This window comes from Rousettus aegyptiacus, unplaced genomic scaffold, assembly GCF_014176215.1.
Source record: "Rousettus aegyptiacus isolate mRouAeg1 unplaced genomic scaffold, mRouAeg1.p scaffold_m13_p_6, whole genome shotgun sequence".
Lineage (NCBI taxonomy): Eukaryota > Metazoa > Chordata > Mammalia > Chiroptera > Pteropodidae > Rousettus > Rousettus aegyptiacus.
The window spans coordinates 31,430,655-31,457,546 of NW_023416309.1; the positions used below are offsets into that span (position 1 = coordinate 31,430,655).

A 26,892-nucleotide genomic window follows, 5' to 3' on the forward strand; every position below is an offset into this window, starting at 1 on the left:
CAACTATGTGATCTCAGATGACCTAATTTCTCTGAGTCTCACTTTCCTCTTCTATAAAATAGGGATAAAATACTTCTCAGAAGATGGTTTTGAAGAGTAAATTATGTAAGTAAAGTGCTTAACATAATAAATATTCACAAAATGTTCTTTGATGTTGGTTATCATCATCTTCTAGTTATATCTCTTCTTTTTTTTTTCTTCTGGCACAAGTAATTAGTTTTCCAGAGGGACACTTAAGTAGGAAAACCCCCCCGTCTTCTAGGATCTGGAGTGAGTAATAAGCACAAGTAATAATAGCACCAGATTACTCTAAACTCCAAGGTGGATGGGAGTCTTCTCTATTTTAATTGACTGCTAAGTTTCTGAAGGGTGGCAGAGAGGCAAACATTTCCTTGGGTTGCCTCTCAGGCACTTAGAGAGAGAATGGAAGATAAAGCAGAACCAGCTCTCAGTTTATAAGTGTGTGAGCAGCCCAATAGAGCAGCTAATGTCTAAAGTTTAGAAACTGAATTATTTCCCCTCCTGTGGAGATGGTCTGCTGGGAAAAAAAGCAACGAAGCATGTTATTCAATGAATAAAGGACTTTTGTTTCCTGTGCTTTCAATCAAAATCTTTTCAGAAAAATGTCAAGGAAAATGAAGAATTTAAACTTTTAGTACAACAAATTGGTTCTCATTTTTCAATCAAGGATGAGGGGAGATTCTAGAAGTTGTACGAAGGAAATTAAAGGTGCTCATTTTGAGCAATATATGTACTATATTCTATAGTACATAAATTCTAAGATTATGCATTTTTGTAGTAGAGCTTACTAAAGTTCTAAGTGTCTGTTTAAGGGTAGAGCATATGTTAAGATTAAAAGTCTTTTAACAATGATTAAAAGCCTTTTAACAATGTTCCCCCAAGTTCTGCAAATGTTTTCTTCCTCCCGGTCTAATTAGGTAAAGTTATTTACCATGTCAATGTATCCAGCCAGGTTTAAAAAGATAGTATTTCTAATGAACTAGGAACTCTGTTGTTTGTTCAACAAATGTTCACATTCAAGGCTCACCACATTCTGCCCCAAACCCACACCAGCTTCATCTCCCAATTCCTTACCACAAAGCCTTTACTCACTGTCTGTTATCAGTCTTCAAAATATAAAACAAGCATTTATATTTCCAACTTTTTGCTAAGACCTTTTTTCCTCTCCAAAACATTTTTTCCTTTCCTCCTGCCTATCCTTTGAGGTGTATTTAAGATTGTGTCATTCACTCATTCAGTAGATAGAGACTGAGGGCCTACTGTATAGAAACTCATAAAGGAATCCTGAGAAAACAGAAATAGGTAAGTCAGAGCCAGTTCCTGTCTTTGTGTACCTTACATTCTACCAAGAAATACACAGACTGCACAAGGGATTAAACCATTAATTAAATACAATTGTGGTATGTGTTAAAAATACGAGTGACAGGAAACTAGTATAGCTTGTATCAGAAGAAATGGTCTGGTGTTGGGAGTTGGGAAGACATTCCTAAGGAAGTAGTTTTGAATTAAGTCTGAAGGATGAGCAGGGGGCTAAAGTGGGATAGAAAGAGGTCAACAAATATACTTCCTTAATGAGGGCATGGTAACTATTAAATTGGGATATATTAATACAGACATAGTAAGGAAATTCTTGCCTTCAGACATTAAAACTGCCACAGTATCTTTCCCTATTATCCTGGTTCTCTGTATAGCTGAGGACAAAATGCAATAATGATCTTATAACTGAAGTTCAAGAAGCCACAAAGAAAAGGATCTAGCCAACTGCCCTCAGAAAGTTCAGAGAAATTACCAGTAAGAACTGACCTCACTACTCTGAGCCCTACTACCTGGTCAACATAAGAAGACTCAAAGGGATATGACAGCTCAGCTTAATGAGGAAAGCCATATTCCTGGAAAAAAGCTTTTTCTTCTAAATCCTGTGATTGGAGGAGGGTGATTTCCCTTCCTAGGCAACCCCTAGAGAATGAGTCAGAAACTAACACTCTGGAGGGAGTTTCAGGAAACAGAGACCAGAGTTTTGTTTTCTAACTAGGTGCTTGCTGAACGGCAGAAGCCACAAGGGTTGGGGCAAAATTCTGCTGGTGGGGGTGCCTAGGAGGGGCATCGTTGCCTCTAGGCTAGGGGAGGGGACTTTTTCAGTGTGAAGCTGAAATCTACCCACTGGGCCAAGAAAACATACACACACTACCTGCAGACCCATCACCAAGCATCAGGCAACAGGAATGAACTACAGGGAAGCCAGGGCCACTAACAAGCAGCTAATCATAGGAGCTGTCAGTGTCTCCATGAGAACACAGTCTGCAGGGAGGACTAGGCAGATTCAAAGAGAGACTGAAGGGGCGTGTGTATAAGAGTGGACCCCATAATCCACTCTGCCCACAACCCCTGGTTCTACAGACAGACTTAGGCATTAGGCATTAGGTGGAGAGAATAAACTCTGAATTGAGACTGAAGTTTAAAAATAAACATGACTGAATCTTAAAAACCAAAATGAGATGATTCCAACAGCCAAAAGTGACTAGAGAATTGTAGCAAATGACCAAGATGTCATTAAGGTGCTCGCTCTCTGAAAGACATGGAGTTCAACATGGAAAAGTTTGAGGGCAATTCCAGAAAAAAAATAAAGCTTTCTCGTGTTTACGCCCCATACAGTTCCCTTAAAAACGAGTTACAACCACAAAGTGACTATAAAGAAAAGAGTGATGGTATCAGCACAGGGATACATAAATGGAACAGAACAGATATCCAGAAACAGATGCAAGTATATACAGAACTTAACCTGGCAAATGAGGAATTTCAATTTAGTGGGAAAAAGAATCTTTTAGATAAATGGTGCTAATAAAATTGGTATCATTATGGAGGGGAAAAAAAACCCACAAAGCTAGATTCCTATCTCTTACCTTATAAAATACATTACAGATAAAGATTTAAATGTAAAGTATAAGAATTAAGACTATTAAAATTCAATTTAGAATATTTATATGACTTTAGAGTGAAGAAAATATTATTTAGCAAGTCAGGAAATCCAGCAGCTATAAATGAAAAGATAGACATACTTGACTAAATAGAAGTCCTATGAAATTATTATGGTGAATAACATAAATAAAAGCAAAAGACAAATAAATAACAGTCTGGAGAATAACTGTAATACCATATGAAAAGCATTAATAGCTCTTAAACATGAAATGCTCCTAAAGGGCAAGTAGCCCACCAGAAAAGTATGCATAGGAGACGACCAGAACATTCACAAAGAGGAAAGCTAAATGACCAATAAATTTATGAAAAGAATCTCAGTATCACTTTCAGTCAAGAAAAACACAAATTAAAGCAAGAATGATGTACCTGTTTTCATTTCTAACTTTGGCAGAAACCTTAAAAAATTAATAAAAAATTAAAAATGTCCAGGGCTATTGAATATACAGTATAGAAAAACAGGTATTCTCGAACATTAAGAATGAGAATCACTAAAAAATTTTTGGAAGTAATACTGCAATATCTATTAAAACATACAGATCTTTTGATTGAAAATTTTGAATTTTGACATTTATCACCCAATATAGCAAAAACAGATATAAATAGGAAAACCACTGGAAACCACATAACTGTCCATTAATAAACAATAAGAGATGAAAAACTAAATTCTGCTATTTCCAAATTATAGAAAATTATGCAGCTGTTAAATAGGAAAAATAAATTATTTATCTGAAGAGATTTAAAAAGCAAATTTCAAAGCAATATGTTTAGAAGGCGCCAATATGCTTGGAGCAAGGTATGGAAGAGCATTAACTAAACTTAATTATCTCTGAGGATTGGAAAAGGAGAATGGAGCAAGTAACGAATTATTAGTTCAACTTTAGATTGTTTCATTTGTTATAAAATTACCAATCAGGTTTGTTATTTAAAATAATAAAAAAATATATATTTTGGGAGAGGAGGACTGCTTAATTTTTTTATGTTACCAAACAACATCTAATACAGTAGGCATTCAAAAAATATTTGTGGAATGAGGTAGGAGGGGGATTAAATAGGTTTATATCTGAGAGGAATGAGATGATGACCATTAATGAAATGACGAAGCACTGTAGATCCTTTAAACAAACAACATGAGGAAGGGAATAAAAGATACTTAATAAAGATGGCAAATATAAGGAAATAGTAAAAGTAGGAGGAAAAGGACAAATGAAAATAATAGATATCAATGGAAAGGATAAGAGCAGGATAGGAGTTTCTGTAATAAATGTAAAAGGGTTGAATTCCCTTATCAAAAGAAACAAGCTTTTCATGTTGAATTTAAAACTCAGCTAGGTGGTATTTTCTGGGAACGCCTAAGTAAACATAAGATAACAAAAGTGATATTATTCATAATCTCCAAAAAATATCATAAAAGATTTCATAATAAGCTTAATAAGAAATATATAAGATCTTAAGATAAAAAATACAAAATTTTACTGAAGGACATCGAAATACTTAAATAAATGGAGAACTGTTACATTTTCTTGGTTGAGAAGATGTACTATTGTAAAGACATCAATTCTCCCTAAATGAACACTTAAATTAAATATAATTCAAATTAATATTCCAATGAGTTTTTAATGAAACCTGACTGACTCTAGAGCACACAGAGAAAAAAAAATACATAGATTAGCCAAGAAAACTAAAAACAAAAATCATCAAAAAGGCCTTTTTCTACTCGATAGTAAAATAACTTTTTCCACAAGAAAAGTTTAGTGGAGAAAATCTTGTTTCAGTTTTGCAATGTCAAAGCAATACTTTATAAAACTGAAAACCTCCTAAAATGTCCATCAAACTAGTTTAATAAATCAAGGTAAATCCAAAGACTGGAACACTATGTAGTAAAAATCATGACACACATGAACATTCATTGGCATTGGAAAGATATTCCTAAGTATTACAAAGTTAAAAAAAATTTTTTTATTTCTTCCTTAAAAATATCTAGAAATGTGTATTTACTGGGTTAGTATATATAGGGCTAGAATTATGAGTAAATTTTATTTTTACTTTCAAAGTCTTCAGCAATAAACTAGGTTAACTATCAAATAAAATTAAAATTAAAAAAATACATAATATTAGAATAAAAAAACAGTAAATAATTTTACGTACCTTAAGTACAACGTTCAGGTGCAAATTGGTTGGTCGGATATCTGAGGCCATAGTATGTAGCCAGAGGTTGAAAAGGAGAACAGAGTGAGAAGACAACATGAAGAGCTTTGTTTTGTTTTCTAGAGCACTGAGGTGAGAAAAGATGTAGATATAAATGTATACACACACACACACACATATACATGTGTATACATATATATACACAACCACACGTATGTATATATACACACACACTTTATCTACGTCTTTTGCCATTGTTAATCTCCATTGCAGAGTTGTAGAGCTCTATATTTCTAAATAAAGAAGTTTTAATTTATTTTAGCCTATATTCTTATGTGCATATGAACCTTTGGTTATTGTAGTTTGCCTTGACACCTTCTGTAGACATACCACAACTTTGCTATCATAGAGCAACCAGAAATTAAAGATTTTACCAAGATCAGTTATTTAGGGAAAATCAACTCTCCTTTCCCTACCTTTCAATCTAGGAAAGAGATGGTCATTGTTATGTTTCTAAAGGTTGGCATGACAACTCTCTCTCACACACACTCACACACACACAAAAATAAATAAAGTGTCTTTCTCTTGCAGGATCTTACGGTGGATCAAGCTGATGGATCCCTAAGAATGGGAGGGTAGGGGGTGGAGATGAAATGTTTAAAAGGAAGGGGTTTGGGTGATTCCTTTCCGGATAGAGACAGGGCTCCCACTTGTGTGTGCTGACCAGGAAGGATCTTGCTACAGAATGTTTGTGGAGCATGCCTCTCAGCCTGAAGAGCAGTGGAAAGATCTCAGTGTCAGTGCACTGCTATTCCCAGAGACGCTCCCTGAGTCCACGTGAGGCAACGTGTCTAACCGATGTCAGAGGACAGGGCTGGGGTGAAGCCCTACACAGCACAGAAGCAACAGGAAGGACTACAACTTTATGGACTTAAGCTCCACGCCTCCCCAGTTTTCTCGCCCTATAAAAGCCTGGGTTTCTCGTATGATCCCAAAGGGAAGAGAAGAAGCTCTAATGATGACTGAGGGTGGGTTTATTATCAAGTAGGTAGAGAAATACTTGGAACAGATATTTTGCCAATTTAGAGAAATAAAGGAACAGATTTTTTACACCCTAATGTTGTAGACTAATTCAAGGTGACCAGAGTATTCTGGATACAAATACACCATTGTTTTGCACAAGGGCAAAGAAATGTTTCCTACTATGCTTCCAGTATTCTTATATTTGCTAGCCAGGGTTTTTCTGGTTGCCTTGTTTTACATACACATTTGACTTATAATTAGAGACTCCCACTACCATTTCCTTATTCAGAAACGAGAGCTCAGACCACCATCTCACAAGGATGCTTTCACATCAGTTTCTCCCAAAACATCACTTTTCACTTGTCAGAAGTAAAGCTCATCTGTGATTTTCTGCCCATACACATAACTTCAGGAAAATGCCTGGCAAATGGGCATTGTATCTTCTAAATTTATTTGAGTTAGCATTTACAAAAATGTCAGGGACATGGGGACACTTAAGAAATATTCCCGTCATGATGCTTCCTCGGGGATATGGGTAATCCTGTAAACAGTGTGCAAGGAGGTCACATTAATGGTGACAGATGTAATAAGGTGTTTATTCCCTCCACTATGGTACATACATGTTTGTGGATGTGAGGGAAAGAGGAGCAATGGAGGAGTGTGGTTGTCCCTTCTTTTAAGGGAGGTGGCTTTCATAAAACTGTGGTTGTTGACTTGTAAAAGAGTTCAGACAATGACTAATACCTCTTACAAAAGTGATATTAAAAGTTAATTAATACTGAGTTTCAAAGCAGTTGTCATGTTCTTTCAAAACAATGAATATATCTATAATGTATCCTAAAATCCTGGAAATAAAAGTCATCCTTGTGTAATCCCCAACACCAAGCATATTATCCTTCAAATAGACCTCAGACATTTTCCTGAATGGTAAAAAAGTCATACACATTAAAAAGCTACTGGTAGTAGTAATAATAGCTATGTGCTTTCTATGTACCCAATACACTTATAAATTCTCTACTCAGATTACCTCATTTAATCTTCACTATAATCCCATGTGATAGATGATGCTATTTACCCTCATCTTATAAATGTGGAAACCAGAGATCAGAAAGGTTAAGTAACTTGTCTCTAATCACCAGGACTGTAAGTGGCAGAGCTGGGTTACAAATTCATGGTCTTACCTACCCTCTACAGAGTAGCCAATGCTAGGAGCTCAGTAAGTATTATCAAAACCAAGTGCTACAAAAGTCCCTGAGGTGCTTTCCCTGAAGAACAGGGCTGTAAGAGAAGCCTCTGACGAACTCACAGGCCCACTGCTAGATCCTGAAGGAGTGAGAACACAGAGGATGTGTCAAACGATTCCAGGCAAGGGAGCTTTGTGAGCAGATGCACAGATGGAGAATGTATGGTTCCCGCAAAGAACCTGCAGTAGACCAGTATTCTTAAAGAAAGGAGATTAACTCTCCTTGCCTCTCTCAACTTTCCTTGGTGACTCTTCTAATCTGTGGCCACATGCTTTGCATAAATCTGATATTTTCTTTCATTCATCTGTTTCCCAAAATGATGTTAGGTGGCTTGAGGCCTTTGGTCCAAAAATAGCAGGGCACGGCTAGCACATTTTACCCTTGAAGCTATACTGACATGTTTTTGATCAGATAAATACGGTTTTCAACTGTATGGATTCATCTGGTTGGAGCAGGAGTACATGTGGGTATACACAGGGATAGGAAGAGTGACACTTAAGGGGAGATTCAAGCACCAGATGTAGTTTCTCTCCTTTTATAGTAAGAGAAAAAGAAAAAATAACAACATTCTTGTTTAAAAGGATATGACATAGCATACTAAACTATTAAGGAAACACATTAGCTAAGGGACTTTTTAAAAAATGCATTTCTTTAAGCATGTGGGAGAAAAATAAGGAGCCCCCTGTGGGAGATAGCATGGTGTAGCGGAAATTAACCTTCCAGGCTCCTCACTCCTCATAATCACTCGCCATGTACCACCTATTTTATTTTACAACGTTTATCCCACATTCTTCCTGCTGCCTCTGCTACTCTCCTAGCTGGGAAATGGAAGAACTATGGCAGGGATTGCAGGCCCAGATCTTCCCTTATGGCCTGATGAAAAGCTCGATTTCAATGTGTGGGGAACATGAAATGAAGACAATAAAGATATTTGAAAGGTGCTTCTTTTTTTCTCAACCATACTGTCTCCCCTGTCTTGGCCTAATAAATTGTGTAATTGTGTACCAGGCAGATAATGTCTTAAATTCTTCATCTCTAAAATCAGGGTGGAAAAAACAATGAAACCCAAGGTTCCTTCTAGTCCTAAGGTTCAACCTTTCATCCTAGCACTGTGAACCAGGACCAATCCAGGGCCAGTAGACTCTAAGATTATCTGAACTCAAGGAGCTTATAATCAAATTGGGAAATAAAACACATGCTCATTCATTCAGCAGGTATTGATTGAACATACTATTGGCGTGTGGGTCTGCAGGTGACATGGTACTTGATTCTGAGTGAAGATAAAGTGGCCTACAGGACCCCTTTCCTCGTGGATCTTATGGCTTAGTAGAGAAGTCACTTGCTAAAAAAGAAAAATCACAATAAAATCTGATGAATGCTATTCTAGAGCAAAAAGTCTCAAACTGAAATGAAAAAATTCCTATGGCATGCACATTAAAGATACAGATTCCTAGGTTCTACCCAAACTCTAAGATTCAAAATCTTCTCAAAAGTACCCCTTATATTTTTATGACTAGCGACTTTCATTAGGCATGTTTGGAAAACACTGTGATCAAGAATTAGTAGAGAAAATACCCAGAAGTGGGATTGCTGGGTTATGTGGTAGTTCTATTTTTAATTTTTTGAGGAACCTCCATACTGTCTTCCATAGTGGCTGCAGTGCTATGGAATTTACAATCCCACCAACAGTGTACAAGGGTTCCCTTTTCTCCACACCCTGGCCAACACTTCTTGTTTGTTGATTTTTGATGATAGCCCTGATGGGTGTGAGGTGACAATCCACTGTGTTTTAATTTGCTTTTCTCTGATGATTGGTCATGTTGAGCATCTTTTTCATATATCTATTGACCATCTGTATATCCTCTTTGGTTCTGTTCGGGTCCTCTGCCCATTTTTTAATCAACTTGTTTGTTTGGTGTTAAGTTATATGAATTATTTATATATTTTGGATATTATCTCCTTACCAGATATATCATTGGTGAATATCTTCTCTCATTCAGTAGGTTATCTTTTTGTTTTGTTGACAGTTTCCTTTGCTGTACAAAAGCATTTTAGCTTGATACACTCCCATTTATTTTTTCTTTTGTTTCTCTTCCCCAAAGAGATATATCCAAAAAAATATCACTAAAAGCAATGTCAAAGAGCTTACTGCCTACATTTCCTTCTAGGAGTTTTATGATTTCAGATCATACATTTTAGTCTTTAATTCATTTTTAGTTTATTCTTGTATATGGTGTAAGAAAATATACGTGCACCCCTATGTTCACTGCAGCATTTTTTACAAAAGCCAAGATGTGGAAGTAACCTCAGTGTCCAGTGACAGATGAATGGATACAGAAGATGTGGTACATAGAAACAGTGGAATAATAGTTGGCTATAAAAAAGAATGAAATCTTACCATTTGTGACAACACAGATGGACCTAGAGGGTATTATGTCAAGTGAAATAAGTCAGAAAGAGAAAGAAAAATACCATATGATTTCCTTCATATGTGGAATCTAAAAAACAAAATAAAGAACAAACAAAACAGAAACAAACTCATAGATACAAAGAACAGAAACTGATGGTTGCCAGATGGGAGGGGATTGGGGATCTGGGTGAAAGAGGGGAAGGAATTAGGAAGTACAGATTGGCAGTTACAAAATAGTCAAGAGGAGGTGAAGTACATCATAGGGAATATAGTTAATAATATTGTCATAATTATGTATAGTGCCAGGTGGGCATTAGACTTATCACAGGGGATCACTTCATATGTTATATAAATGCCTAACCACTATGCTATCCACCTGAAAATAATAAAATATTGAATGTCACCTATAATTGAAAAAGTTTTTTTTAATTAAAGAAAAGAATGAGTAGGACATTATGGGAACTCAAACCTATATGAAATAATCAGTAATAAGATATGAAGGACAAACTGGAGAGCTATTTATAACAGTAGTTAACAGTATGGGCTCTGGAGTCACACCATTAAGGTTCACATCTCAGCATCACTATCATGAATGAAAAGTATAAAAATAATTCCTTAGGATTATTGTGAGAATTAAGTAAGATAATCTTTGTAATGTTAATATATAGAGAATAGCACAGTTATAGAACCAGAAGGTGAATTATGAATTATAAGAGGTTAACAATATGGTTCATAAAGCTTCCATGTTCTCCTAATTGTGCGAATGTAATAAAGGTTATAAGTAATTGCCAAAAAAAAAAAAAAAGTAGTTCATTTCTTCTGTAAAAAGCAAAATAGGCAAAGAGAGTGAGATAGGGGAAAAGCCACACCACATTAATCAAAAGGGAAGTCTTTCATATAAGAGATGGTACTAATGTTGATCCTAAAAGCGAGACATGATTTAGAAAGAGAGAGATAGAGAAAGAGAAGAAAAGTACAATGAAATTCAAAGACTTGTAGTTTGTATGATTGCGAGACCTGTAGCACAGTCATAGTTCTGTCACTAATTAGCTATGAATTTGGGGGTAAATTAATTACCCTGGGCCTAAATTTATTTCCCTATGATATTATCAGTTTTGTGAATTACATTGTCATTTCATATGTATTCTATATGTCAATCATCTTCATTCATAGTCCTCTAGAGTTTAAAAATTCACATGAGAACTACAATATATACCAGGAGCCACCAGATGGCAATATATGGCTTTGTAAATGAATGTCTTTTCATAGAAAATGAAGATGTTCAATAATCAAACAAGAGTATATTTAAAGTTCTCCAGAAAACACAGAGAGAAAAGATTAATTATTTCCTCATACTGAAGCCATTACGGTAACTTATAAAGAGAAAGCATATGTTTTTAACCCCTTTATTTTAGAACCAAGGGTATTAAAGTGTCATCATTGTTAGGACATTTTGTTAACCATTTACTGCCAGTGCGGGTTATTTTATAAGGAAGAAAACACAGACTTATTTGCACGGCATCCAATTCTGAACTGAGCTAATACAACAACTTAAAGATCTTTACCCTCAAAGTACCAAGGCAATCATTCTTAAACTTTTTCATCATAAAGAGCTTATATATTCTACCATACCTCTTCACTAAAAAGAAAAGGGAAAAAAATATATTTCTTTTTCAGCATGATACATTTTTTTCAGATAGTGTCAACATTATCATATTTAAGAGCAAGAGTAAACTATCCTTATTTTTAAAGTTTTGACTATTCAAAAAATAGAAAGAAGAAAATGAAAATCATCTTTAAGCAACAACTACATTAAAATGTTTCTATCAAACTACTTCTGGTAGATAGAAAAGAAATATAGATGCAGCTTTTACTCTTAAATTAAAAATATTTTGAAATCTTTCCATGTTAATAAATATAGTATTATATTAATGTTCATTAGCGTTCATTCACTCACAGATATTTACAAAATTTATACAGAAAGTATTCTGAGGCAACATATTTTAATTGTAATGGCTGGCCTTTCCCAACAACAGTATTCTTAACGAAATTGACAGAAATGGCCCCATTTGAAGATAATGATTAGAAAGGGACCTACACAGAGAAAAGGAGAAAGACAATGGAACATAACAGAACATAACAAATGAGATGATGAAAAAATACATATCAGAAAAATTTTGAAAGCAACAAATAGGCAATAACCTGAAAACAGTGACTAATTCATGACTTCTTTATCTCAATAAAAGGGTGAAAGGAACACTTTCAAAAACTACATAGGTAACATGTAGAGAAGGCTAGAAAAAGAAAGTTAAAACATAATGCAAAGACCAAAGTTGAAAGTGAGCTGAGACAAAATGGCAGATATGGGAGGAAAATATTTTGTATTTTTTAAGATATTCTAAGATCATAATAAATGAACTAGAAATAATTCTTCATGTATCAGAAGAAAACTTAGCTGAAAATAGCGAGAAAACTGAATCTTCAAGTAAAAAATAAATAACATGTCCCACACAAAAGTGACACAAAACTATTAAATAACTTTATGAAATGACTGGACTCAAGGATAAACAAATAAAAGAGATGCCTCCAAAATAAAGTATCTCTGAAAGGCTAACAATAAAAAGGATGTAACAAACAAATTTAATGAAGGTATATTATGAATCAAATAACATGGTACCAAAAACATCTGAAAGCAAAAATTACCAAAATAAATAAATTAATTAAAACCACAATAATAGTAGAGGAATTAAGTTATTTCTCTAAGCCTAATATACTTTAAGTACTCAAAACATTAGGATATAGAAGATCTAAGTAAAATTGTTATTTGGAAGGCCGTTAAACACATCTTAGGAGTCAGTCTATGGCACAGTGTTATGTTTTATGTGTCACTAAGAAATAATTTCAAAATGCAATGTTGAAGAGTCTCTTCAGCATATAAAATTAAGTAGCCTTTAAAAATTGGAATATGTAATTTACAATACAATTAAATACACTAACCAATAACTGTGTTTTAGTAAAATGTTACAATATGTTATTTAACAGTCTTGAAATCAATCTAATTATTACAGACTCCATGGCAATAAATTAACCTACTTAAAAATGACTTTGGCAACAGACTAGAGAAAGACATCTTTGAAATCAGTCTTCTACTTTGCCTACAGAGATCTAATAAATATTCCAATCTCTTCTATATTATCTCATACTGCACTAGAAAAGAAACTACATTTTTACTGCATAGTGGAACTGACCTTCAAGGAAAAGTAAATTACTTTCAAGATATAATAAGCATCTGTGTTCTTTATCAGAGAATAATTTCTACTACGGTTCTAAATTTATGATCTATAAACCATATTTCTTACCAGTTTTCTTTCTTAGAGTGGCATAAAAGGTCATTTCTGAATCAAATTCAGTTATCACCTTTAGTTTTGCAACAACAACAAAAAAAGCCAAAGCCTATAGGTATGTCAATATCAACCACCATCCCATATAATCTGAAGCCTTGCCCACCATCACCAAGCTCTACTTTCTTATAACTCATGAACTTCAGGGCAAGATGAGGTATCCTCTAAAAGCCATGATTTCAATGTGTCAGACTCAGTTAGACATGATTAAAGACAGGAGAAAAATCAGTGAAACCTGGCACAGGTAGAGGCAAAGCAAAGCCATAGAAAGGGGTTTCTTAAGAATCCAGGTGATGGGGAAATCCATAGACAAAAAGTAGAACACAGTTTGCTTAGGGTCAGGGGAAGGGATGGGGATGGAGGTGACAGCTTAGGATATGGGGTTTCTTTTTGAGGTGATGAAAATGATCCAAAGTTGAAGGTGGTATTGGTTGCATATACTGGTGAATATATCAAATACCACTAAAATGTATACTTTAAAAGGATGAATTTTATGGTTGTGTGAATTATATCTCAAAGCTGTTTTTTAAGAGGACAAGGGAGAAGATAGGTAAAAAGTCAGCCAACAAATCCCAAGCAAGGAAAAACATGAGACTCATCATACACAAGAGTAATCTGAGGTGACGTTTGCCAGGGTTCACACAACCAATGCTTGTGTCACAAAAACCTCCTTTCTTCAGGATGGCCACAAAGAGATTACTCTTCTTGTAGGCCATACTACTACATACCCATCAAAAATATTTACTTCTTAAAGGCGAGAACAATAAGAAAATCATTCAACTTTTAACTGGTTAAGAAAAAAATTCTATGAGTTTCAGTTTGAACTAGACTCATATTGTGAACCAGGCTATAGCATTAGTTTTTAAAATATGCAAATAAATAGGATCCATACTAATTGAGTTAAACTGAATTCATGCTCTAGCAAAGAAATCCCTCTCCCTGACGTAACACACAGCACAGGCTGAAACTCACAGTTGGTGATGTCACCTTGAAGATGAAGAATCTCCGGAATTGGCATTGTGAGGACAACAATATCAAACTGCTCAGGGGAGCCTGCTTCCTCGAAGACTTCCCACTTGTCATCTCTCAGGTTGATCTGGGTCACACATTGTCTGAAATAGATATCAGCACCTGTTCCAGAAGCAAAATCATGTACACCAGAATCAGCATTTTCCATATGGAAGACGGGGAAGAGAATAGTCACCAACTGGATCCACTTAGGAGAATTAAATGGTGCCATTTGTCCTCTACAGCCCCTGGGGTTCACTTTCTTTACTTTCTTTCTCATTAAATGGGAATTCCTCTCTTTTTGGCACCCTTGGACCTCTCTAACAATGCCTGCTTTAGGTTAAAAAAAAAAATACTATTATAATTAATAATAATAGTAACCATAGCTCATTTTCATTAGTCACCAAGATATGTCAAGACCATGCCAAGCACTTAATATACATCATATAATTAATTTCACAGATTAAAAAAACTGATTCAGAAATGTTTTGGCATGATTTAAAGCTAATTCAAGTTTGAAACTCGTTATCACTGCAGAACAATTACATATTTTAGTAAAGGTGTTAACAGTTCTCTCTAGCAATAGCAAGAAAGAGCAATATTCCCTATTAAAGGAATTAATATTCCCTATTAAACCTAAAAAAAGGTCTCTAAGAGAAATCCAAGTCCTCATCAATGGATTAATTACCTTTATTAAGAAGAATCGGATTGATAGAAATACAATCTAGACTATCTCATTGCATTTTCCTTCTCTGAACTTATTACAAAAGTATTTTTAACTATTAACTAACTACTTAAGCAGTTATTTAATATTTTCTTCCTTTTTGATCTGTAAGCCTCATGAGCCAGGAATTAAGTCTGCTTTGTTTCTATGTATAATATATATAGTATAGTACTCTACACCTACCAGGTATCTAATCAATATTTGTTTAAGAGAACAAATTATGAATTGTAAACTAAAAGATAAAAAAACAAATCATTAAGACTCCTTGGCACAAGATATGAGGTATCACTCGCCTCATATTCCAATTTTCAGAAAACTTTGATTTAGAAACAAACTCACTTTTACTCAGCCTCAGAAATAGAAAAGAAAAAAATGGAAAAGGAACAAGAGAAAAAAAGCGCATTGAAAGTTAGATACAGAGAACATTTTGATGGTTGCCAGATAGGAGAGTGGTTGGGGAGATGGCAGAAAAGGGGGAAGGAATTAAGATGAACACATTACCAGTTATAAAAAGTCATGGGAATATAAAGCATAGCATATGGAATATAGTCAATAATATTGTAATCATTATGTATAGTGTCAGACGTCTACTAGACTTATCAGGGTGGTCACTTTGCAAGTTACATAAATATGTAATCACTATGTTGTACATCTGATACTAATATAACATTGTATGTCAACTGTATTTGAAAAATTTTAAATTCTTTTTTTTTAAAAAAAAAAAAAAGCACACTAAAAAATTCAGTTCATCATTATCTGGGACACCCATGTTTCCAGCTAAGACATATCTGGCTTAAGTCCAAACTCAGCAAACATCAGAGCTTCATTTCTGCAGCTGCTCCAACTCAATGGGATCCTTCTCATCTACAATGTCCTTCAACCATCACTCTCTTTACCTCTCATTCTGACAATGATCCAAAATATGTGCATGCTTTAAGTATGTCTTGTCCCGGTCCGCGGGACAGTCAACGGAGGTCCTAGGACTGAAGGAGAAGGGGGACAAGAGGCGCAAAGAATGGAGACAAGACAGGCTTTCTGATCAAGTCTCGTTTATTGTAAGTAGGTGGGTTACATATATAGGGGCAGGTTTAAGAGAGGGAACATGTAATTTAGGTGGGAGTTACCTAATCACAAGACGTCTTAACTTCTTTACTTTCTTTATCTATCTTGGTAATGTGAGCAAAGCGCTAGCTGTTTTAAAAGAATTATACTATTGTCTCCAGTTCCTGGAACCTTAGTCCCCCGGGCAATGTCAGGAAGGACATTTATCTTTACAGGTCTGAGTTGTTCCTATATTCAGGCGAGGGGCTTCCTCTGACTTTGGGCAGCCTGGCTCCCAATAATGTCTTATCTATTCAAAAATACTCCAGGCTCCTCCATGTCAGGTCTCCAGGTCTCATGTACCTTTTCATCTTTCACTATCCTTTGAATAATCCTACAACATAATAAGTACTCAAATGTTTTTAATCAAATGCAAATATTTTCGAAGGAACACGGTGCTAACTAGGCCCTGGGGCAATCTCTCATTGAGGAAATTAGCATCACTCTGTTCAAAGGTTAGAGCAGGAGCTTAAAAACAGTGCTTCAACTTGCCTGAGTATTTCTCTAAGGCCTGGGTTTAGGGAAGGTGCAAATAAATGGAACTTTCAACTCAACTATCCTCTCCTTTACTCCATCCACAGCAGATCCACTTCACTTGTTCTATTTATTTAGGGTGCTGTATCCCCAACTTACTTGCCAAACTTGCCTCACTCTGTGTCTGGCCCTGACCTGGACCTCAACTAAGTCAATTGATTTTGTTTTATCCAATTATGTTTTAATATAATAATCCCTTTGAAAGGAGCATACTGGTAATGTAATTACTGAAATCCACTGACTTAAAAATTTTCCATACCTAGCCAAACATTCTGGCTCCAGTGGCCCCAAAGTGTTCTGCAAGATATATGTCAAGGGTTCTCCAAATGTGGATCCCAGACCAGTAGCACCAGCAGCAGCTGTAAACTTGTTAGAAATGTACATTCTCAGGCTCCAATTCAGGTCTACTGAATCAGAATCTCTGGGGTGTCAGGCCCAGTGGTCTGTATTAAACAAGCCCCACCTAAGCTTGCTATGATGCACACTAAAGTGTGAGAACCACTGGAGTAGAAGACAGACCCAAATCTAACACCACAACTGCCAAAATCACCGAAAAGGTAATATTTTCCAAGAGTCAGGGGCAATAGCATAGTTGCTCTTACCAACCAGGAAACTTTCCTTTCCTAAAACTACGAGTGAAGTTTCTGGAAAAAGTGGCATTTCCTTGTGAAAGTAATAACTTTCAAAAGGACCACATGTTCAAATCTGTAGGCTCTGGAAACTATCATTTTAAAACAGAGCACTATGTAAAATTTCTCAACAGTTACTTCTGAGGTTAGTAAATCTGACCATGTCCCTCTTGAGTAATATTCAATGGTTTCCCACTGCATATAAGATAAAGAATAAAATCTTTACCACTGTTTACAAAACCTCTTCTGATCTGGCTCTTGCCTTAGTCTTGAACTTTATCTCTTACCGCTTTCTCAATCATTCAATACCCTCTAGTCACAATGACTTTTTAGTTTCTCAAACCCCAACTTCCTACATTAGAACAGTTACAATTTCATGTGTCCAGTGCAAGGAATTCTCATCACTCAGCTTTTGGCTTAGTTCATTCTTGGGTCTCCAGCTTGCCAACTCATCCTGCAAGATATATAAAATCTCGATCCTATTGGTTCTGTTTCTCTGGAAAATCCTAACTAATATACCATCGTAGTCTAAATCTTAGATGGATAAATGGTCTAATCAGCAATGGTATTTACTATGTTCTCACATTGTGTATTCAATCTCACTGACCTCTCCTATGCCCAGTATCAGGGATTCTTGGGGTTCTCAATAAGTAATATTTGATGAAGAACACCAAAACAGTAATTATTCTAAAAATAGCATAAGGAACAAAACAAATTCTCAGCCTATACCTTTCCTAAATGATCTTGATCTTGGCACTTAATTATGATTCATCAATAATCCTACTTCTGCTTTAAAATACCATTTATTATCCAAGATCATTTATTGTCTATTTTCAAAACACTCATAAAATATATGAAGAACAAATGAAAATCCTAATAGAAAATGGACTAAGGTTATGAATAAGACATTCACAGAGGAAAAAAATGCAGAGCTGATTAACAAAACAAATATGCATAAACTTCACTAATAATTAAGTAAATACAAATTAAAACATAAAGAGATACCATTTTTCATCCTATCACATTGGCAAAAGCTAAAAATTTTCATAATACCAAGACAGGTGGAAAGAGATGTTCTCATTCGCTATTGATAATGAGACATTCTTTAAGAAGAATAGGTGGCATGACCTAGTTAAATTAAAACGCACGTACCATTTAACACATTATTGTACTATTAGGAATTGGTCCTAGAGGTATGCTTACAGAAGTATGCCAAGGTTGGACATGCAGCAATATTGGTATAAGTAAGAAAACAATCCCTCACTCCCTGCCCCTACAAACTTAATATTTACCAGAAAGTTAATAGTTAAATAGTTAAATGATGATATACATATCATGTAATACTGCACAAGCATTGAAAAGAACAAAATATAAACAGACCCCAAGTATGATGGTATGATTTATACTATAATGGTGTATGAGTCAGGATTTTCCAGAGAAACAAAACCAGGAGGATATATATTTTTATGTATCTATTCCCACCTGATTCTTTCAAATAATGCTTGATAATTGAAGAAACTCCTTGAGGTGCCACGAAATTACAGTCTCCTTCCTTCATCACCATTCCTTCAATAGGAGAGGTCAGGGGCTTCAAGATGCCATGAACTAACAGTTCATCATAAAAACTGAAATAAATCAATATATACAACATAATTATTTACTGTAATTACCTCTAAAATACTATCTATATATTCTAAGAATTCTTAGAGATTGTAATACTAAATAATAACTAAAAGTTAGAATATGATCAACTCATGTTTTGTGTTAATAAAACATAATTCAGGTGAAGAACAGAAATGTTTTGAAAACTCATACATCTTTTGCTGACATTAGCCAAAGGTCTATTTTCTTGTGTATTTCAAAATTAAAGTCAGTGAAGATAAGCAGAAAGCTATTCAGTACATCGATTTTAAATTAGTTAAGATTGACTTCCATCACAGCTCTTTTGTCCTCTTCCTCAACACCAACATAGTAATTCTATTTACTGAGTCCTTATTGTGTTCCATATAATATCTCATTTAATCTTCACAACATTATGAGGTATGTATTAAAGTGTTCCCCTTTTACCCAGGTTAACCATTTACTAGTACTATCAACGATGATAATATAATAATTTCACTATATTACAACAGGTAAAGTTTAACCCTGTTAAAAATGGGTGATTTATATCTTTTACATTACACAGCAATAAGGCTGATTCCACCCCATTCAATTAACTCACCTTTGGTGTTTTTTGGCATAATGAGGAGTGCGGGTGATATACTGTGCACCCAAGTCGACTGTGCTCTGTGGATTATGAGGACTGTTGGCCGTGGTCATTCTTCCCCCTTGAATTGATTCACAGGAAAATACCTTAGCATATTAAAATGAACATTTTGCAATTTATGCTAGTCACCCCATGTCACCCCAAATGGATTACTTTACAGCTGTATTAGAAAGCATTTTTAAATTGAAGACTTCGTTATCTAACATTGTCAGGTAGTAGTAAAGAGACAATTTGGTCACTAATTTAAAAAAATTTTTTTAAGGCACATGAATAATGCAGCAGTGTTCAGCACTTTGTATGGTGCATTTTTAGTACTTTGAATAAAAGGAACGAAGGGATAAAATAAAATAATGAATGAAAGTCATAATGAACCAATCAACGAATGCTTTCACTTTCAGTCAGGATTCATGAAAATAACCGTTTTCTGTAAACTAGATCTTCGTAAAGTCTTGGTCAACAAGCACTCTGGGATCCTCATAATCTGGAGAAAGGGGCAAAGGCATATAGACAGGCTAAGATAAAAATACTCTTATCAGAGGCAGCGACAGGACCAGGCTTTGCAAATTCTGGCCAGGATTCCTCCCAAGCCGCTTAGGCCTCGCTTCCAAATGTGCCGCAATAGGCGCCCTCCGCCGCCACTGCAGCGGGAGTCGCCACCTCCAACCTCGCCCCTACTCGGGCCTTTGGGGGGTGGGGGGGGCGGCGGAAATCTCCGGTCACGTGACGATGCGCGCATTGCGCAGGCCTCGCCGTGCGGGGAGCTGAGCTGCTAGGTTTTCTTCGCAGGGTTTTTCGGATGGGGCCGCCCATACCTGAGAAGCCAGGGGACGGGCCGGCCTTTCCCCACTCCTGCCCACCCCCGCGATTCAGCTATTAGACGACCTACCTGAGTCCCCAGCCTTGTCCCACACAACGAGGTGCAAAGGTCGGGCCGTCTCCTTCTTCAGCAGCGCGGCGCACAAGCTCCCTGTGAGCCCGGCGCCCACGATCAGCACCCGCGCCATGGCCCGGTGTGTCGCGGCCACGCTGGCGGGCCTGCAGTATGTGGGAAGGCCGCAGGGGCCAAGCTAGCGCTCTCCCGGCTCCATGCTCCAGGTCGTGACCCGTCCCCTGGGCAGTCCCGCCGACCGGCCTGCAGGGGGCAGGAGAGAGGCGACCGGAGCCGAGAGGCCGGTCAGCCCTGATGAGAGCATCAAACCTCCACTTTGCCTCTCGGGTCGAGGGTTGAGAACCAACTTCTAAAACCGGCTGGCGCCATCAGATGAGCTGCAAATAGCCTGGAAATAAAATAGCTTAGAGTGCGAGAACCCTGCTCGCCACGGGGCTTCTGACGGCAGTGGAGACCCAGCCCAAGGTGACTACGGGGTAACTGTCTCTGCCTGGTGGGACCTTTGCTCTCATAATATTCTAAATTTGAAAGTGAGGAGGGGAGGGACTTTACAAGCGACACCAGAGGAAGCTTTCTTATAGTGCCTCAATGGCCATTATTCACATAATAGAAAAAGATTGTGGGATCAAGGAGATATTTTTCTTAAACGAGCCCTTGGGCTTTGTGTATGTTTATGTATCTTCTTGAACCTCAGTTTCTCCATTTGTGAAATAACTTTAATGTCTACATTCCAGATTTGTGAGGATTAAAGATATTTGATTCACCAGAAAACTTAAGACCATTAAACTCTTCAGTAAGTATTGTTTTATGTGACATATCCCAAATGCTCTAAGGGCTATAAAGGTGAACAAGACAAGGATTCAGGCCATTACGCTTTTTTTAACCTCTGCTGTTACCCTGGAAATTCTCATTGAAACAACAAAAAGCAATGAGAAATGTGAACTATTAAAAAATAAAGAATTAAGTTACAATAACATAGATAAAATTTTACCTGGAAAACCAGAGAAACTGAATATCTATAAGAAATAATAAAGTTGACAATGGTATAATGAAAACATTTACAACTTATAAGTTTTACTTTATGTCCACATCATAAAGAAATTACTGTACATCAAATTGGTAATTAGTAAATTACCAATTACTGGTAATTACTGTACATCAAATAGATAAAAACTAGAACATACAGGTGAACATATATAGTCGAATACATTTATAAACAAAAAGGATGGAACTGAACAGAAAAACATTGAATACATAGTAAGTTACATGTAACTTCTATGTGACAAAGTACACAAGAAAAATAAAAAGTGAATAAATTTTTTTGAACACCTTATGATATAAAATCTTAAAGACATAATTAAATGACAAAATCCAAAAGGAAAATGTTCATAATTGGATAGAATTTTTGAATAGAAATATAAAATACAATAAACATATAAGAATGTTCAAAGTTGCTATATTTAAATACAAATTAAAGTGAGATTACATTTTTCATTTGTTAGGAATTGTTTTTTTAAGTGTTACATGTCTACCTTTGGCAAGAATGTAGCAAAACCCTTTAATGTATTACTGGTGGAAGTATAAAGGACAAGTTTACTGGAGAACAGTTTGATAGTATATCAAAAGCCTTAAAACTATGCCCTTTAAATGAGACATTCCAAGTCTAGAGATTTACTTTGGGAAAATAACGTATAGATACAAATTAAGATTTATGTTAAAATGTGTGTACCTCTGTTATTAAAACATTAAAGTATACAATCAAAGGTTTTGGATATGTAAAGCTACTAAAAAATGTTTTTTTTAATATGTAAGGATATATAGGAAACCATTCTATAATCCTGGAAAACAGCTACAAAACTGTATAAATACACACACACATATATGCAGTATTAGAGAAGTATGAGAGGAAGAAAATGTACTCTATATTTTTCTATTAATTTCAAATATCTTATAAAGACTATATATTTATAACCATTTATTTGTTAGTTATAAACAAGGTAAAGCTGATATGTTACAGAGAATAAAGTAATAAGACCCTGTCTTATAGTAGTTCATAGTCTAAGAGATTTCTCTAAAATTAAAAACCTTAAATAATTGATTCTCAACCACATTCTAAAATCTCAAAATTGTTTAACTGGAAAGTCTCTTTTAACTACCCTCTGCCACCATTATTTCACATATGTAAAAGTGGATACTAAGTTTAAGTGAGTTTGCCTAAAATTATACACTATCTCAATGATGCGGCCAGGACAAGTCCTCATGGTCTTTTGAGTATATTCTCCTGCTCTTTTCCATCATTCTTCCTGCTTCCTCATTTATATTAATAGTCTTATCATCTTCCACAGTCAGGCCTGAAACTTCATAATCATCTTCAAAACTTCTTTTTGTCATCCTTGATACCTATCTAAAGATACCTATTCTTTTTTTTTAACACCAAGTCGAAATTTTTTATTTTGCTAATGTACAAACAATATAATAGTTCACTTTCTGTGGTTTCTAAACACTTAACCACTGATAACTTTTGTAAGATGCTATGTCCTTCACAGTTCAGATGCCAGACCCCAACTTGCCTTCCTTTCTATCCACCAAATTAATTCCTTTTCAGAAGTCTTTTTGGATGTTTTCTTTGTTGACCTTTCCATGTTGCTGCTTAATTTGAAAGATTTCATTTTCTAATTGCACAATAATCTTTTCAATCTTGTAATTCTTACTAACAAGGGATACCCAACTTAGCTCCATTTCTCTCAATTTAGATCCAGCTGTAAGTTGCATGTTCTTTTGCTTCCAGTTTAAATCTTGAATATGTTTCCTTAATTTCTGGAGCTCTTTCTGTGCATGTTCAATCATATGAACTAGGTTTTCATTCTTTCCAGGCATTGCATCCATGCTGCACCATTAGGTCAGGATTCTCGATTCAAACTACTTGATGCTCTAACTGAGCTATAGAACTGTTTACACATTCTTGCCATGCAATAATGTCATTTTTCTGACCAGAGGAAGGGGCTGGAAGTCCGCTTCATACTGAGCAATTTAATTGGTCGCCAAGCAGCCAGTCTTTCAACTGCATTTTTCATTATATCAGTTTCAAAAGCAATAATCCAGGCCTGTCAGGTACCTCAGGTAGTTCTTAGTAGGCTGGTATCTGCGAGTTTCCTCTTCCACCAGCACCTCAGCCACTTCTCTCACACCAGGCGCTTCATAACCTTGGTCAAAATATGGTAGCGCATCCACCACAACCTCTCTGGCCACAAACCTGTACCCACCATTCTTAGGTTCGCCTGAATTTCCTATTCTTTTTTAACCTCTTTTCCTTTGTCTCTTAAACCCAATCCCATGTAACCATACCAGGAAAGTCCAACTGCGGTCCCCTTCTACCAGCAATGTACTAGAGTGCCTGTTTTACTGCATTCTTGTCCATTGTGGACATTCAGCATTTTGAAAAGTAATCACCAACAGATTAATTCATTACTTAAGTTCAAGCAATCATAAGGTCTTAACTGAATTATTACAATAGTTTTGTAACTGGTGTATGTACTCCTAGTCTATTTTCTGCGCTGAGCTTCTAGATCAGTCACTACCATCCTTAAAAAGCTTTCAGTAGCTCTCAGTTTCATACATAATCAAGTTCAAATACTTGGTATAAAAGTATTCAGTGATAATTTCTCCAGCCTATGTTTATATCTTATCTTGATAACCTTCATACATCATATGTTACAACTAAATCTAATTGTTTTATGTTCTCTGAACTCATCTTCAGATTTACCACTTATCTGTGGAAGTGAGAAACTTTGCTTATATTGTTCTTGAGTACAAAACATACTTTCTTGATTCTTGTTTCCAGGAGTTGTGAATTTGCATTAATTCTTCACTCTCTTCTTTTTTTTCTTTTATGATCAACAATATGCTCTTGAAAAATTAACCAGAATTTGGGATTGTTATGACCATTGAATACAAGTAACCATGGTGATTTGTGATTTCTCATTACCTTAGTCTTTAGAGAGTGGTATAGGTACCGACGCTACCCTCAATCCCCAGTATTCAGAATGGGTTATTTTAGTTCAGAGCTATAGGTAACTATGGGTTTGTGGGTCCATGGTTGGCTACTGGCAGTAGTATATCTTTCTGGGAGAGCTAGGAATAGTTAGTTAGATGACCTACAGGAAGCAAGATTACAAATTACCTGGGACAGATTATATTTGCTATCTGTCTTGACCTTTTCTCTCCTATTTCTGATTTTTGCAATGCTGGCTTTTTCTTATCATTCAATTCCAGCTTAAAAGTCACCTAAAAGAGGCCTTCTCTAACCACTTAAACTAAAACAGCCACCCAGTGACTTTCTGTTCCATTAACCTGTTTTATTTTCTTCATAACACTTAATCACTTTTAGAATTCATCTTGCTTTTTTCCCCATCCATTTATTTATTGTTTATTATCTTTCTCACACTAGAATTTAAGTATCAAAAGGGCAGAAACATTGTCATATTCAATGCAGTATCCCTGACAACTAGAATCAAAGTTAGAATTCTTAAAGATAGAGTTCATTGTTTGCCTAGAAGGTAGACAAACTTTTCAAAGATAATAAAGTAAGGTAAGCTGAATAATAATTCATTTGGATAATTTCAATATTGAATACCCTTTCTCAGAGAGTGCTTTTTTATGGCATAAGATGACTGTGATAATATAAACTGTGCCAGTCATCTACTAGTGTGGCACACAACTCTGTCTGTCCCCACTTAACTATGTTATTGATAAGTTAGGTAATTATTGATAGCATATCTAACAATTTTTAAACGGGATTAAATGAAGATAAATAGCCCATGGGGCTATTTCAAAATCAGGATTTAAAAATATTTCAATATGCAGTCGCTGAAATTTAACCGAAAGATAATTGCACAAGGGTATTCAAAATCTTATTCTTGTGTCTAGAAAATAATTTTACAGATCCAGGGAAAGGAAGCTTAGAATTTTAATTTACCCTAAGATCATTATAAGTTAACAGTATAATAGAGCTGCCAAGACAAAAAGTATGAACCTAAACTATGATAAATGAAATACAGTGTGTAAAACAAGAGAAGTGATAGTCCCACACTATTTAGATTGGCCAGATCACATCTAGAACACTACATTTAGTGCTGGATCCCAGATTTTAAGAGAATAATTCCAAAACATACCATTCCAAAAAAATGTCCAGGATGGTAAGCAGGCTTGAAATTATCTTATTTTAGCAGATCAGGTGGATAGAGATTTCTATCCTAGAGACTATCATTTCCTTATTGTATTTCTTGGCTTCTTTGTTGTAGATTAATTCACAATATAGGCATGGATCTATTGATGGGCTCTCTATTCTGTTCCATTGACATATGTGTCTGTTTTTATGCCAATAACATACTGTTTTGATTACTATAGCTTTGTTACTGTTTGAAAATAGTAAGTGTAATACCTCCAGCTTTGCTCTTAAGATTTACCCACAACCATTAAAACATTAGAAAATTCTGAATTTAACTATATGTTTACCTTACTAGTCAGTTTTATAGTTTCATGTTTTCCTGTTACTTATTACCATCCTTTCATTTCACTTTGAAGAAGTCCTTTTAACATTTCTCATAAATCCCATCTAGCGCCGATAAATTCCTTCAACGTTTTTGTTTCTCTGGAAAACTTTATCTGCCTTTCAATTCTGAAGGACAAACATAGCTGGGTAGAATATTCTTGGTTATCAGTTTTTGTTTTTTTGGTTTTTTTTCCTTTCAGCACTTTGACTATATGATGCCACTCTTCTGGCCTGTAAAGATTCTACTGAAAGATCTGCTGACAGTTTTATAGAGGTTCCCTTTACATAACAAGTTGTTTTCTTCTCTTTGCTACTTTTAAGATTCTCTTCATATGTTTACCTTGTGACAATTTAGTTATAATGTGTCTTGGTCTGGATCTCTTTGGATTCGTATTTTAGAGTACTTTCTTGGCTATACCAAGATCCATCAGTGTCCCAAAGGGGAAGATTGTAGTTAGTACCCAGAAGCAAGTCGCACCATCAGACAGCAACTGAGAAAGTATGTAGGAAGGCTCATTTAGTGAGAAACTGGTTGGTGGGCATTTTTGCTTGCTCCCTCTGTACTAGAACTGTGTGTGCGTGGTGGGGGTGGGGAGGCTACGCCTGAGCACACTAAGAACTTATTTATTTGCTACAGTCCTGTGGGACTCCTGAATGTAAGCTCCTTTTCCTGTCAGAGCCAGGAAATTCTAGGATCCTGTCTTTTAAGAGGTAGCCACAAAAACTAAGGTGTCATATATATGTGCAATATTTTTCCATGAAGATACTGGAAATTTGGAGTGGGCTATAGGGAAAAGTCGATGGAGGTGTCCATAAGCTTCCTTGGTCTGTGGGGAGAATGGCAGTTAGCCACTAGATGTGTACTAAATTAAAAGCCTCAGGCAACAGCTTTTAAGTATGCAAATAGGTACAGACTGGGAAATGGGCATTTCTGCTTGCTCTCTCTGTACCGAGCCCTGGGTGGTAGCTG

The 26,892-nt window shown here is 35.7% G+C and overlaps 2 protein-coding genes and 1 pseudogene across 10 annotated transcripts in view; 1 reads left to right on the plus strand and 2 right to left on the minus strand.

The window, feature by feature from the left end:
- RNLS (renalase, FAD dependent amine oxidase) overlaps window positions 1–20,512 on the minus strand; it is a 242,906-nt gene extending 222,394 nt beyond the window's left edge. For 4 of the 5 annotated variants that reach the window (XM_036223804.1, XM_036223800.1, XM_036223802.1 and 1 more), the window contains exons 1-4: window positions 20,369–20,512; window positions 19,438–19,543; window positions 18,699–18,841; window positions 14,193–14,351 (exon numbers count right to left, since the gene is read on the minus strand). In XM_036223804.1, the coding sequence (XP_036079697.1) occupies window positions 14,193–14,351; window positions 18,699–18,841; window positions 19,438–19,543; window positions 20,369–20,486 (526 nt within the window). In that variant the 5' untranslated portion in view covers window positions 20,487–20,512. Of the gene's footprint in view, window positions 1–14,192; window positions 14,352–18,698; window positions 18,842–19,437; window positions 19,544–20,009; window positions 20,169–20,368 lie in introns of those variants that run through there. The other variant, XM_036223803.1, reaches the window with a different exon arrangement.
- A 188-nt stretch (window positions 20,513–20,700) lies between these two features.
- LIPJ (lipase family member J) overlaps window positions 20,701–26,892 on the plus strand; it is a 46,314-nt gene continuing 40,122 nt past the window's right edge. For 4 of the 5 annotated variants that reach the window (XM_016129206.2, XM_016129207.2, XM_016129201.2 and 1 more), the window contains exons 1-2: window positions 20,701–20,836; window positions 21,106–21,164. The gene's annotated coding sequence lies outside the window, so the exon portion shown is untranslated. The remainder of the gene's footprint in view (window positions 20,837–21,105; window positions 21,165–26,892) is intronic. The other variant, XM_016129202.2, reaches the window with a different exon arrangement.
- On the minus strand, window positions 22,973–25,969 carry LOC118603825 (annotated as a pseudogene).